This window comes from Cyanistes caeruleus, chromosome 7, assembly GCF_971803275.1.
Source record: "Cyanistes caeruleus chromosome 7, bCyaCae1.hap1.1, whole genome shotgun sequence".
NCBI lineage: Eukaryota > Metazoa > Chordata > Aves > Passeriformes > Paridae > Cyanistes > Cyanistes caeruleus.
In genome coordinates, this window is record NC_141707.1 from 21,169,391 (window position 1) to 21,184,512 (window position 15,122).

The 15,122-nt window shown below is 34.8% G+C and overlaps 1 protein-coding gene across 9 annotated transcripts in view; it reads left to right on the forward strand.

Moving 5' to 3' along the window:
• LOC111932080 (neurabin-1-like) overlaps nucleotides 1–15,122 on the forward strand; it is a 108,465-nt gene that overhangs the window by 84,243 nt on the left and 9,100 nt on the right. For all 9 annotated transcript variants that reach the window (XR_015288934.1, XR_015288933.1, XM_086896686.1 and 6 more), the window contains 10 exons: nucleotides 53–199; nucleotides 1,975–2,028; nucleotides 3,831–4,060; nucleotides 5,723–5,819; nucleotides 5,900–6,086; nucleotides 6,870–7,021; nucleotides 7,809–8,142; nucleotides 9,697–9,781; nucleotides 10,378–10,449; nucleotides 10,934–11,129. Coding sequence is in view for 7 of the 9 variants with exons in the window: in XM_086896686.1 (XP_086752812.1) it covers nucleotides 53–199; nucleotides 1,975–2,028; nucleotides 3,831–4,060; nucleotides 5,723–5,819; nucleotides 5,900–6,086; nucleotides 6,870–7,021; nucleotides 7,809–8,142; nucleotides 9,697–9,781; nucleotides 10,378–10,449; nucleotides 10,934–11,129 (1,554 nt within the window). In the remaining 2 variants the exon portion in view is untranslated. The remainder of the gene's footprint in view (nucleotides 1–52; nucleotides 200–1,974; nucleotides 2,029–3,830; nucleotides 4,061–5,722; nucleotides 5,820–5,899; nucleotides 6,087–6,869; nucleotides 7,022–7,808; nucleotides 8,143–9,696; nucleotides 9,782–10,377; nucleotides 10,450–10,933; nucleotides 11,130–15,122) is intronic.

The following is a 15,122-nucleotide window of genomic DNA, read 5'->3' on the forward strand; positions in this document are numbered from 1 at the left end:
GTGCACGTGTGTGTGTTACAAACAGAATGTCATGATTTTCTCAATTTGTCAGGATGATGATTATGATGATGAAGAGGAGGATACCTATGAGTCACATTTACATGGAAAATCTGTAGAAGTTTTCGATCTTCCTGAAAATGAAGATATTGGTTTACTACTGGATATGGATTCAGCACAGTCTCTTCTTAAATTTAAAGAGGTGTTGTAGCAGTTTCTTAAATATTCTTTGTGATGCACTGGGAAACATCTGAACCTTGTAGGATTTGGAGATAATCTCTTTCATGTTCCCTTTCATAGCTTTCGGTTTGTTTTTTCCCAGTATCACCAAAAATATCTCCAGTGAATGTCCATTGAAATGTAGGTCATCTGTAATTTTTTATATCCAGTTTCCCTGTGTATATTTACATTAAACAATCTTTTGATTTAAATTAAATTTCAAAAGCCCTTTGAAAGAGAAGGTAGAACCCAGCCCCAACTCTTTCCTTGTTATGTCTGGGCATTGCATTAGATAGATAGGATGCTTCTCATAGTTCTCCTGTGGCCTATTGGCCTTTGTATGTGTTTGCTGCCCAGTAAAATGGCTTTAGCTGCAAGAGAGCATGGGGGGTGTGGAAATATGCCTGTTTTGAATGGTCTCAAGTGTTGTGAGATGTTTTTCAGGAAGACAAGAAATACATATCTAATTTCTTGGTTTAGCCCCAGTAGTCTTCTGAGAAATCTGTGTACATAAAAGCACTTGATTCTGTAGATAGGCATATTTTTGGCTTGGAGGGTATTTTTTATGGTGTGTTTTTTTGGAAGGAATGGATTTGTAAACCCAATAGGGCATTCCAGGCTCTGAATCACAACTTAAGATAATTGGAAATAGTACGGTTCTCTTTTCCCAGGGTTTTTATAAAGGAGCATATTTACTTTATCCAGGGCTGTGGGATTTAGTCAGGGACTTAAATGGTACAGCCTTTGGCATTTAGGAGTCCAGGCTTCTCTGGTAGATTTAAGCGCCTGGCATTTTCACTCCAGGAGGAGAAAAATATACTGTAAAGAACCTGTTTTGTCAGATGCTATTTGCTGTTACATCAGCTTATTTTTGTGAAGGATTGGTCTTTTGCAGATCTCCTAAATTTGTTCTCTTGATAATGTTGCTGATGTCATTGAGGAAGTAGAAAATGCAGGCTGCTGATCTCTAGAGAACATTTACAATTTTTCTAGGTTTGGGAGCATAGCAGCAAGCTGAAGCTTCTTAAGTGCTATATTTACTTGGGATGCAATTATAATCTCATGTAGAATCATTACTGTGCTGTTACTAACATAATCTAAATGAAGAATAGTCATGGACTCACCAGTTTTAATTTGGGTTTGGTGCAATGTGCCTTTACAAAAAAGAAAATCTCCACAGGGTTACAGATGGAAAGCAAGATACAAGGAACAATTAATACTTGTTAAAAAAAATCTTTATATTCAGCTTAAATGTAGTCTTTTAGTTTTCTAATAATCCTATTAAGATTTGTGTTGTGTAAATACATGGCTTAATTTTAAATAAAAGCCAACACATTTATTTTTAAGTGCTGATTGTAAAAATAGTACTACTAAGTTTTTCCTTTATTCCTTTATTTGCCTTTACTACTTTACCAGTTTTCATCATAAGTGCATTGCTGCCTTTTCATTACCCTGGCACATTGAAACATTACTGTAGTCTTTTCAGCTTTCCTAATGTATAGACAACAGTGGGAGATTTTTAGGGTGGTTATGTACTGTGGAACTTATTTGAGGTTTCAGTAATTTAAATTTTTTTTTTTAAAATAAAAGCTCATGATTACTTCTCCTGTAATTGACAAATAATTAATAATAATAATTGACTTTATGCCACTATAGCAATAGTTTTGGAAAAAAGGGAATCATGGAGAAACACTTAAAACTAGCATTTTCAAATGTAATTTTGTGTGTGCTCATACAATTTTTTTTTATCTGTTCCAGCTACAATTAAAACATGCAGTAACAATAGCTGAAGTGAATCAACTGAAGGAGAAGGTAAGTTATCAAAGAATATTATTATTAGTAGGGTTTTTTGTTGGGTGGTTTGTTTTGAGGGTTTTTTTTGTTTTGTTTTTATGGCTATTGATTTTACCAGGAATAGGCTGAATGCAAAAAGCAGCAATCTATTTACGCTTCAGGTGCTCTCTACAATGTTGTGCTAGACAGACATTTCTAAGCTGAAAAGCTATGCTCAAATTAAAAATAATAAATCAGTCAAACAAATAAAGCCCCAAAAGTCACATAAAACAACTAAAAAAACCCATTCACTAAGTCTCCACTTTAAAATTAATGCTTTAGTATTACTGCTTAGAGTAGCTTATAGTGGAGAGCTGTATGAAAGAGCTCATAATCACAAATGAGAACATTATCACTGGATAGAACTTGTCTTATTTGAGAATAGATTTGAGAATAGACAATAGTTTGTGGCTGTCTTTCTGTTACCAGAAAGTTATTTCTGCTATCTTCTTTCCTCAAATTTCTGACCTGGTCTGGGCAGAGAGTTTTTTCCAGTATTTTTTTTGCTGAAGATTGGTTCAATGCCTCTGCTTATTATGAGAAAGGATTTCTTGTTCTTTCTTGCTGCTTTTTCCACTGGTGCAGATTTATACGTGGCCTTTTTCTGAAAATTTTGTGTATGAGTGAGAAGCTTCTATTATTCCGTTGCTCTTCAGTTTTACCTTGGCTCAGAGATGCATATCCTAGGACAAATTGCAGCACATTGCTGGAAACAGGTAGCAAGTGAAGAGGGCCTAGTGCTTGAGTTCACAGAATTTTTCAGTAGCAGTATCTACTGGGGTATTTCATGCACTCTGCAATTGTTGAGGCAAGACAGACAAAGCTATTTATGATAGTTCGCTTTATGATTTCTGACAGTGCTCCTCCTCTTTCTAGTATTCTTGGTACGTGGCCCAACTGCATTGCAGAAAAGCTGTTTAAAATGTTGATATTAGTACAATTTACAACCCAGTTTTTAAATTCAAAAAATTCTTGGTCCTTTCAACCTCCTTGTTCCATTGGCAGGTGATCTTAACTGGCTTCAAAAGCAGGGATTTATTTCCTCAGTGTAAGCGGTGCTCCCAAAGAAGAAGGCATGGACAAACTAAGCTGTATCTTGCCTGTTCACTCCTCTAAGGCCTGGAGATCTTCACATGTTAACTTTCCCATGTGTAATGTGGCTGCTGTCAAGCTGAAGGGGTGGCATCCCTTTCCTCTACTGAGGAAATACTTGGTGGTTTTGTACATTAGCTCAAGAAAAGGAAACCCTGTGCATGCCATCATTGATTAAGAAGACCAATGTCATATAAAGTTACCAGGGAAGATCAACTGGTCATGTTTATTCAAAAAGCTGTTGGTAACAAAGTAGTAGGGAGCTTGTCTTGTACAGGTTAAGATTCTTTATCTGCAGTGGCCTTTGAAAGTATTCAAAATAGGCATCTCAGAGATATTAAGATCTGGTGAGATCTTGAACAATATAAGCTAATAATAGGGGTCATGGTCATTTAATCTGTCGAGAAAGATGCAATACCAATAGGGAACAAGTAAAAGACTCTTGGGTTTCAGTTCAAAACTTGCTTAGATTAGCAAGGTTTGGGAAGAGTTTATGTGATTACTTTAAAAGTTGCGTCCTGTTTTAATATTACCAATAAGTATATAATTACTATTAGCTTAACTAATGTAATTACTATAATTAATTATTTAATATAATTACTATTAGCTTTATTACTTAAACATGTATCAACAACTGTTTTATTTCCTCTTTTAGTTTAGATTAATTCATTAAGTATTAATCTTTTCAGTTAAAAGTTGTTGAAGCAGAAAAAAATGAATGGAAATTTAGTCGAGCCCAACTACAGCAAAACTTGGATGAAAGCAAAGAGAAAATAAAAAAGTTAGAGACCTACTGGTTAGAAGCACAAAATTTATGCAAAACAGTAAATGAGCGTCTTAAAGAGACTCAAGAACAGTGTGATGCGCTTGAAAAGAAATACAGCAAGGCCAAGAAATTGCTTAAAGACTACCAACAAAAGTAAGTACCCCAAAATACCAGGTCTCTGTTTATTGCTTGTATGTTTTGTACAACTTGGGGAAGGTTGTCAGCAATACCTAGGGGAATAGGATTTGCTTAACATACTTTCTTTTCATTTATTAGAGTGCAGGGAAGCAGTGGGCTATAAATGCCGAATTCTTCCATACCTTAAATCACCAGCTTCCTGAAAGGTTCTCTGAAAATCTTGCTGCTGCTTTTGGTTCATAGCTAAGGAAAAAAGATTTAATATTTCAATGACAACTTTTTAAAAACAAGTTAGTTAAAAAGCTGTAATGCATTTATAATTTTTGGAAGGACTACTTGAAATTTGATATGAGGTGTTTGGCAATACCTTTTGCTCCCTGTGAAAAACTCTGCTTTGACTGACTTCAGTGTTGCAGATAGAGTAGGCATCAAAGGATATTTCATAATAGCCAGATACATATGATTTAGTCTGAGTTAGGATTTATATCTTATAGGAGTAAGAAGAATTTTGAGAAAAGTTTAAACTTTGGGGATATGTATCTAGCCCACTAAAATGGCAGCATGAAAACAGTATCTTCAATCTGTTAAAGGGTGTGAGTTTTTTAGTAGAAGTAATATTGTTTATTAGATACACCTGTGGGGGACTCCAGCACTGTTGTTATACAGTAATGTCTAATTGTTCTACAATCTTCTGTCTTAGCTAAACAAGAGATAATTAAAAAATACTTGTAGATGTGTACAGATAATACAGAAGACAACTGTTGTTTTTGGTAGCTGCTGTAAGCGTATAATATTCTTGTTCCAAATTTCTCCACTTGTTACTTTTAAAAGCAATTTATTATGATCTTTTGCTTTGTAGTCCACATCCAGAAATGTAACTTTTCACAGTACGTTTTTGTGCTGTTTGGTGAGCTTTTTAAAGGTTTCCTTTCCCCTCTCCTCCCAAGCTTATCCGTATGGAAGTTCAAAAGTACGTGAAGATGACTGCTAACATGCTACTTTCCATTCCCTCACTGTTTAGCAAATTCCCATTATTCATTTGATTGTCCCTGAAGCTTTTGCATCTGTTGTAGCTGTTTTATGCTTATTTTCTGGTTTTGTATGTCATTCCATATGGCGCAGGCAAAAGCAGCTTTTATTTTTGTTTCCTTCTTGTAGTCATTGTTTCTTTTGGTAAAAGCCAACCATTGCAATTGCTGTAGGATGAACCAAGCAGAAACTTGAAATGCAATTCATTTTCCTACAAAGAATTTTCCCATAGCTTTTGGAAGGAAAATATACTGTGTGTGCATGTATTTTCGTGGAAGAGAGTAAGGTGTAATGATTGGAGTCGTGCATGTATTTCGGGCTTAAATGCATATGCAACTTGACACCTTTAAAATGAGAGATGGTTGGTTGTAACTTTGCAGAAAAAGCGTTGCTGCAAATTCTTTTTCTGCCCAGAGTAAATTATAGTCATCTGTATTTTCTTTTGAAGACAGTAGAAGCATAGAAATAAATGTCATTTTATGACATCATATGATTAATGAATCTGTTATACCTTACAGATGGATTTTTGTCACCATTCACTGATGGTATGCTTTTTCATAAATGCAGTTGTGCATATTTCTATTTAACATATTTCCTACATTTTTGTATATTACTGTTTCATAGAAATGTATATGTTTCTTTCACCAGAGAAATAGAATTTATGAAGAAAGAAGAAGATCATTCAAAGCTACTTGAAGAGAGAGACCAGAAATATGCAGAACAACTGAAAATATATCAGGAAAAAGTAAAGCAATATTATATTTTGAAATAAATTTCAGAATTCTTGGAGACTTGTATCTGACTTCTGAATCTTAATTCCTGCAGATTTCAGAGCTTGAAAATAAATTAAAAGCATATGAGAAAATGCCTTATATGTTTGAAGGTGGCAGTTTATTGGAAGATGGCTGTCAAAGTCCAGGCCAATCTAACGAACAGTCAAAGACAAAAGACAGTGAAAAAGAAACCAGTTCAATAGAAGAAAGAATAAATTCTTTAGATATGCTGATTTCTGGTAAGTAGATTGTAGTATTTTTTATTTGCACTTGAGGAAAATTAGGAGGAGTTATATGTGTAGTGGTTTTTTTGTTGTTAAGAGAACTGAAGTGTTTGCTGTTTCATACTGACTGAGTAAATGTTTTAGCCGAGCTGAGTCAGTGTGGTTACTTGAGTTTAGATTACCCCAACATTTTCAATATGGCTGCAATGTATTTCTTAAACATTGTGGGAAAGAGGAGATGGATGCAGAGACAACTATTTGAATTGTTCTTCAGATTCTCTGTTAGTGAAACTAATAGTGGGAAAAACCACTGAGATATGTCAGTTAAAATCCCATTGATGTGAAGCTATAATTTACAGTAAACTTGCTATGTCTTGTAATTTTATGTACAGAATGTTATGAAACAGCAGTTCAAATGAGAATTAAATTTTTGAAATATTTGTTAAATTTATTAAGAGTTTCTATCCTAAGGAATGAAGCTAGGAAAGCACAGATTTTCACCTGTTTGAGAACATAACATTTTCAATCCATAAGACAATTACATTCTGTTGGATTTTATTATTTTTTGATTGAAAAAGTTGGGTAAAAGTATATTTCAAGTTAAATAGAAATTGCAGTTGCAATGTATAAAATAGTGGAGTATAATATAAAAAGTATTTTCATACAGTAATGGTTAACATGTAGAATAATTCTCACCTAAACTCTGAATATTTTTCTGGACAGTGGGTTGGTGAACTTGCCTACCAGTTTTTGCTGGATTTTTTGTTTACTTTTTTAAAAAGTATGTATTTGTTGCAGATTTTGATGCTTTTGTTGGGGATACTCCCAGATTAGACACCAGTGCCCACAAAGCAAAAGCTCAGCTTGCTTTGAAAGTGAAACGCCAGCCACCTTCTCGATCAAAGCTGAAAGAATCTCTTGGGGGTGGACAACAGACTGCAAATCTACAGGTACTGACACTGGTAATCATGCACTCTGGATACTGAACATGTGTTGAATTTTATCTGTGGTTGCATTTGTAAGTGTTCTCCATGCTTCATTCAGGCTGTGCCACAGCATTGTAGTTTTATGCTGCATCAAGTGAAAAAGCTTTTTAGGGTTCATAACATGTATGTGAACTCTGGCATTTTTTTGTGGCACAGTTAATTTGAAGTTAGCAAAGAACTGTGTGAGCTTATTCTGTGCTACTTCTGCTTGCTGAAAGATTTTGATACAGTGATCTGTATCAATTTATCTTGTTATTCCTTCACCTGGAACAAGTTAGTTACCAAATTTCTTCAAAAACTAAAGAGTTCTGAAATGCTTCATTATTCCATAAGTCATCATTCAAGTTCACAAGAAGCATACCAGTAAAATGTTCTCATGTTTCTGGAAAACAGCTGAAGAATTGAGGTATAGATAGTCAATATATGATAGAGCCTGTGATAGAAGGAGAACATTGAACTAATTCAGATAGACTGAAAACTGGCTTCATTGAATTGGAATGGCTGAGGTGTACCAGAACATTTCTGATTTGGCTAGAAAAAGATTATTTGGGATGTGCAGAAAGTTGTGTATAGAGGTGGGTAACAGCCTATAAAATCAGATTCATGTGATTCAGATGGTATCCACAAGTATGTAAAAAATTTCCTGAACTGAGAAAATTTGCTTAGCACATCCTTCCACCCTGCTAAAAGAACAGACAATAAATGAGTATATGTCATGTTTATCATGAAATAACTTTCAAATTTATTGAAGGATGAGGATTCAGAAGACGGTGTTCTCAACAGAGAGTCTTCCGCTATGTACCTAACTAAGACCTTAGAAACAAGTGAAAAATTACCTCTCCCATGCCTGGATGATGCAGATCGAAAGTGTGAAAAGCCTGAGAAAAGAGAAAGCACAGAAAGTCCTCTAGAGTCAAGTCCTTCTGCTTCCACACACTCTTCACCAGTACACAAACCAAACAATGAAAATAGCACAGCCGCCACTCGCTCACCTCCTCCTGAAGGGATGACTCCAAATTCTCCTCAAGGGTATCTCAAGAATGTTAAGCAAAAAGAAACAAAAGGGAAAGGGAAAGAAACCAAGGGTAAGATTTAAGAGTTTATTTTTCTTTTTATTCTTTGGGACTGAATTTTACAGATTTGAGATGTAATCAGTAAAGGTCCTAATATGTTCGTGCAAAACACAAGCCTCATAAGTGGTGGTGTATTGGAGAGCAAGTCTGATGGATTTCCTGATTCCCAGAAAAATTTGTTGTTGGCTTTGTGCTTCCAGACATTATCCAAGTGTTTAAACAAGATACAGATTCTGAGTATTGCAGGAATTACTGCATTATTCATCATGTCCTCTTAGGATATTTGTCCCTAGAAGAAGGTTAAAGGTATTATAATCAGCCTAGTCACTACTAATCATTATTTGATAGGAATAGTTGGAATTTTTCTTATAAATAATTGAAAAGGGGATCTAATATAATCTTTTTAATGTTTGATATTTTTTGTAATAAGCCAGTACAAATGTATAAAGGCAGGTGACTTCCTGTCTTTGCCATACAGCTCAGACTAAACCATTTTTTTAATACCCTGAAACAGGATTTGTTTTATACTGTCCTTATTTTGTATATTTCTATAAAGTTTCAAACAAAAATAGTCTAAAAAAACCCGCCACTAATACATATGTGATTTTGCCTTCTTTTCTACAGTTTTTTTGTGATGGCAGAAGCATTGTAAACTTTTTTTTTCTAAATTGGCCCCTGGAATTGCTAGTTAATGCAGTGCATGCAGATTAGTATTGAAAGCTTGCTCTTTGTGAGAAAAATTACACTAAATACTGTTTCTGCTAGATTGTTGCTTTCTAACTGTATTTAAATGTCTGCCTGTTCTTGAATTAGTCCTTTCTATTACCTTTTCATCCATTCATGTATCAGTCTGTATTTTAACCTACTGTGCTGTGTTTAAGAAATTTCCTCTTTTCTTAAAGGACTACCTCTGGAAACAAACATCACTATTAAAAGTTTGGTTTTGTATTCAAGTTGATAGGAAAAATAACTAGTTTAACTGTAGTTCCAATTTATTGGATGTTACATATTTAGAAAAAGTACTTAACTAATTAGCTAAAGTTTTAATGTTGATCAGAAACTACTGATTTGTTCAACAGTACCCTTAAAAATTCATTTCTTTCATGTATCTTATACTGGTTATGTGGTTGTGTGTTTTGAAGGTGACATTTTGCAAAAGAAAGAGGTTCTTTTTTCTAAACCTGTCATGAACTAATTTTTGTTTGTAATTCATTAGCACAAAATACTGTGGTAAGTTTTACCTTTCTGTAGACAGTATAGAGTTACTCTTTATCAAAAGGAATATTTTTTAGTTGTTAGCAATTGTTATGTTCCCATTTTTCAGTGGCCTGGTACAGCCAGATGGGTCCCTGGTACAGAATGATGGGAAGATGCCAGACAGAATAACTTAGGCTGGCTGTTATTATGGTTGTACTATTTTCAGTTGTTATCTGTGTGTGGGAATGGGAGTTTTAACACTGTCACCCAGGTCTTAGTATCTGACTTACAAGCATCATCATTAGTAGCTGAAAATTGCAGGTATTTTTACAGCAACATTTCTGTTTTTCACCTCTCTATGAAAAACAGAAGAAAGGAAAAATGAAGATAGGACAGCGGAAACAAATGAAGGAATACCATCAGGGAAGTCCAAAAGGAGATTTCCAGATTTTGGGTAAGATTTTACACGTGTTCCTTTGGAAACAAATGTTGTTCTGTGTTATTTTTGAGAATATTATGTTCTCTAGATAAAACAGTGTTGAGTAGTCCAGTAATGCTACTTCATAACACCTTTAAAGACAGGGGTAAAGCTTCTTGAAGTCAGCTATCATTAAAGACTTAGACTGGTACTGCAATAAATGAATCATAATGTATAACATAAAAATCAGCTGATTTCACACACTGATAACATAGTTAGGGACTTTGCTCAAGTTGCTGTGCATTGCTTAGGAGTATTAATGTGGCAGTAAAACTGTGGTTTTCCTCCTGGTTGTATCTATATGCTAAGCTTCTTTAGGCATTTTCTGTATTTATTTTGGTTATCTGTGGCTTTTGAAGGGGTACTGTCATGGTTCTTAAATAGAATATGAATGCCAGAACTTTTTAATTGCATGCATAATCTGCAAAATTATGCTTTGTGTAACAATATAAATGTGGCTTTTTGTAACTGTTGAAGTCAGTGTAAAAACTAACTTTAGTTTTAGTGATTTAAAGAAAGGTTGTACCGGATAAGTGTAAGTGCTTTATGAAATTTGTGTTTTTTCACTTCAGTGGATTGCGGAAATCTGGGGGCAAGGGTAAGAAGCAAGAAAAAGAAATTCTAAGAGGTTCTCTGGATAGCAGGTAGTTCTTTTGTTATTTTTTACATACATGCTTCATTCCTAAAATTTGTAACCTAAGGATTTCTTTACAGCTGTCATTAATGTTTGATCTGAAAGTCCATTATTATATAACAGTGGCAAAATTCTGTGAAGATTTAATGATACAGAGATGAGCTTCTGATCTCACAGAAGAGAGTAGAGGAGACAACATTAAAATTGTGTTTTGCTTAGGAAGAAGAATGTTAAGTAAATTAAGTTAGCAATTGCTTGAAATTGTTAAATTGCGTGAAATACTGAAGAAGTTCTTAAATTTGTGTTGTTAAATAACCCGTTATTTTGCATGGATTTTTAAAGGCAAGTATCAGTTTTCATTTCAGGTATCAGTTGTGCTGTGAAACTGGTAAAAATAAGTAGTGTGTTTTTTAAGGGGATGGTTGTGTATTTGAGGGATGGGGTGGGGTTTTTTGCTGTTGTTATTTAAACAGAATTTAATCTCCGTATTTCAGAGGCTCCCGAGAACTTTTGGATGACTCTGGCAACAATCTGTCTGCATCAGATTCAGATTCCCCTGTTCCTACTTGCATGCCTTTCTCTTGGTTTGGAGACAGCCACAAAGAGCCTCAGATTTCAAGCAGCAGTCTGCAGGTTACTCAGGGTGGGCAGGATGGTTGTGAGCATGGCCAAGAGAAGAACAGAAGCAAGGTAAAGATGACCAGTTTGTGCCTTGAATATTTAAGTGTTGCATCTTGATAAAGTAAAAATATCAGTGGTATATTTGGAAGCCTATTTACTTAGTCCTTAACCACATCACCTCTTTCAAACACTGACGGAGAATTTGAGGTACTACAGTGCTTACAAGCAGGATTTATGAGTGTTCCTGTTCCCTCCTCCTCAGTTGAAGCATCAGTAGAGGCTATTAAGGCTGAAGTAGCATCTAAGGAAGAATCACAGGGCATGCTTTCTCACTGGTTGGTAAGGCTAAAAGTAATGATGCTTTCAGGAAAGCATAGTTTAAAGGTCAAATCTGTTTTCCAGACTAGCTCATGGAGGAATTGTGCATAAATAGAGGTCAGCTGTCCAAACAGTTGGCCAGCCAGTTCTTACCATACTGGAATGTAGGGTTGGAGTATCAGACAGGTGGAGGAGGATAGCACCCTACTTTTCACTAACAAATATAGTATTAAAAGCCAAGAAACACATCTATTGAACACTTTCTTCCAGGCTTCTGAGTAACTAATAATCTAGTAATTCAGAGCCTTTTAACTATATCTTGAGAGCGAGGCTACACAGTTCAGTCTATAACATAGTTACCATCTTTACAGTTTAGACTACTTGAAAGAAACAGCTTTAGAAACTAAAATGTGTAATGTGTGTGTTGTCTGAATATTTGGTAAAATCTTTTTCAATTTAAGACTGTTTGTAGCAATTTTACTGACTTCATTCTCATTTCCTGTGGCTTTTGTCAAATTGAAAATTACAGTTGTTTGAGTAAGGTCATAAGCTGGGTTTTTTCTTGAGTTTCACACTTCTTCTTCACTTTGGATGGCTAAAATACCCTTTCATGTTTTGATTTTCTTCTGTGTTGTTACAAAAAAATGAGTTGTATATCTGGAAGAGAAACTTGCCAGGTTGTAGTCCATAAAGTCACGGATATTTTGCTGAGATTGCAAATAACAAGTTTGCTTTCCATGTTTCTAGATGGTGATTGCACTAAAATGCTGTTGTAATACCTTTTTTTTTTAAATACCTTTTTTTGTTTCACTAGTGTAAAGCTACAGTCCCTGTGATAGTAGTAAATTGTCTGCATATGTAGTTTTTAAAAATTACAGGAAGTGGTTTTAGAACCATACAATTCTTACTATAACACAGGAACTTAATAAGAGTAGGAATATTTTAATCTCTGAAGCAGAACTGTACTTCACAAAATACTGCCCAGTGTGCATCAGTCTTACGTATTTACAGCTCCTGCACTGGTCTCTTCTGTTGAACATGCGGTGGCCAAAAGATGTTTCTGTAAATAACCAAAGGATTTGGAAGGTATATGTATATACTTGGGTACAGTTTTTGATTTAATAGGAGTGCATGGTTGGTCTCTTGATAGGCTGTAGGTGGTCTCCTAATAGGCTTTAGCAAAGCTATCAGGAGGTGTTTCCTGTATAGATAAGCAGTCAGTGCGTTTGACTTTCAAAGTCACTGATTGAGAAGAGCCCACTGGTCCCCTCTTCATTTTGCTCCTTTCTATCTTACTTAAATAATTTTTGTAAGCATAGTAAAAGTGCCACTGCTTCATTTTTACTATGAACACCCACAATGTGCTTAAGCAGCTCTGAAAGTTTTCATATACCTACCATATACACCTACTTTTGGCAATCAAAAAGTTACAGATCTTACTGTACAGAATGAATGCTCTCTTCCTTTCCACACTGTTCTGAAGTAATATTCTTTTCTTCTTACTGGACTGTACTTGCCCAAGATGATTACTACTTCAACCTTCCAGTTGGTTTCTTGCCTACTGGTTTGGTTTTTTTTGTTTCCTTCTCATGCTCCAGTATTTAATTGTTGCTTGCTGCTTTTTTCCTTAGTGCCAGTTGCAAACCAGCAGCTGGAATATTATGCAAGTCTCCAGCTATATTTCTGCTTTGTAAAATGGTAGAAAGCTGATCCCACTGAAGAACAGATTCTCATACATTCATTAATCATAAAATCATAGTTTTCCTCTCCAAAGTCAGGCTGTTTTCACTTTGCAGTGTTTGGAGTCTTTTGTAAACATGGTAATATGACAGCGGTTGCTGCTTCAAATGAGTGACTAATTGTTGTGGATCTGAACTTAGGGTTTGATAATTACATTTGCACAGTAACAAAGCTTTGGCTTGTTTTACTATGAAAAGTCATTAAGACTGACAAGGAAATGTACTTGACCACTCAGAAGTGAGTCTTGTTACTAAAACAATATAAAAGCAAGGGACAAAGTCATCTTCCCAGAGTTCAAGGGAAGAATAGTTATTTTTGTTGGTATTAACTCAAAATTGATAAATAAAGCAATATATGATAAATATAGCAATAACATGTATTCCTTTTATGTTTGTAATATCCCATATGATCATGTGACAGCATTTCTTAAACAAGAGGTAGATGTAGAAAACCTAAAATAAGAACTTAGTCATGTAAAAAATCTTTGTGGAACGAAGTTCTTTGCATTGTGTATAATTTTTGTAGTTGTGCTTTAGCATTCATTATGTAAGGAATACAATTACATTTCTTATCACTTAGTTTCTGGTTTTGCAGAATTTGCCTCTGAAAGTTACTGCACTTAAAAGGTTTTCATTTTCTTAAAATGGTTCTGAAGTTAGTTTTAAACTTACAGTGTGACAGAGTAGTGGTCAGCTTCTTGATCCCTGTGAAAACAAGAAACACAGGAACTAAAATCCTGTGTGCTTGCAGACAGTTCTTAAATTAGCCCCTTGACATTAATCTGTCCCATTCTCTGATACACACATATACATAGTACTTATACTCATTGCTTTTCCAGAATACTACTTAGCTTCTGTAAGCAAGGATGCAGTCTTTCATTTTCAATGCAAGGAAGAGCAGTGTGGTATAAATTAGATTCCTTAAATTATAGGAAGCATACCTATAAAACCTCTTCTGTCCAAATTCTTTGCTATTCAAGAGTCAAAAATCTTTGCAACTGGTTCTAAATGCTTAAAAGGAAATTATTGATTAAACTGATTAGGAGCAGGGGAGAAGGAAACGTTACAACTGGTGCTCAGATGCTTTACTTTTGGCTATGTTTTTATTATTGTATCTTTTCAGTTTTGTTTGTCTGAATTGTTCTTGATTTTCTTTGTAGAGGTAAAAAGTGTAAAGCCACTGAGGATGGCTGAAAGAAAAGCTCTTAAATAGATTTTCAGTTTGGGTTGAAGTTAAGTTGAGAATAGGTTGATGGACAAAGTATTCTGTTGTTTTGGATAATAATTCTTGCATCTAAAAGACTGAAGAAGACCCTAAAATTTAATGTAATTAATAAAATAATCTACATGGTAAATAGAACACCGTTTCTCAGTCAAGAAAATACCACAGAGAGGTAGCAGGAAAACTCAAGTTGTGGTTTGGGGGTTTTATGTTTGTTGAGTTCTGGTGGTGATGGCTTTTTTCTTGAGCTTTGGTGCGGTGTTTTTAAGGCTGAAAATGCGTATCAATAATTTAGAGTATAAGCAAATGCAGTTACAAAACAAAAATTGAATAATCCAGAAAACTGAGAGTTCAGGTGGAATTGAAATCAGGACACAGATACAGAAGTGCTAAACGAGGATAACTGCAAAAATGTAGGTCTTTTATATGAGCATAACTAGTTGAAGAAAAAGACCTTAAAGATCAGTTTAATTTAGGATCTCAGGTTATTTATGCACATAGGGGTGTGGTATGGCATTCTTACAAAGTATTTGTAATTAGTTGATTGGAAACTTAGAGAACATTAGAGAAAATACTGGTAAATAGTTGCTTACTGATTGTAGGCAGCAAAGAGTAGTGCTGAGACATAAATTTTAGAAAGGCAAAAGGGTGAGCCATGTTTTTGGCAGAATTATTTTCACTAATGAAAAATACTTTCAAGGTCACAATCTGAGTTGGAAATCGAGAGAATCAACAGAGCACTACCTTCTAAAACACATTCATAGTGTTTGTAGAGGTTTCAGT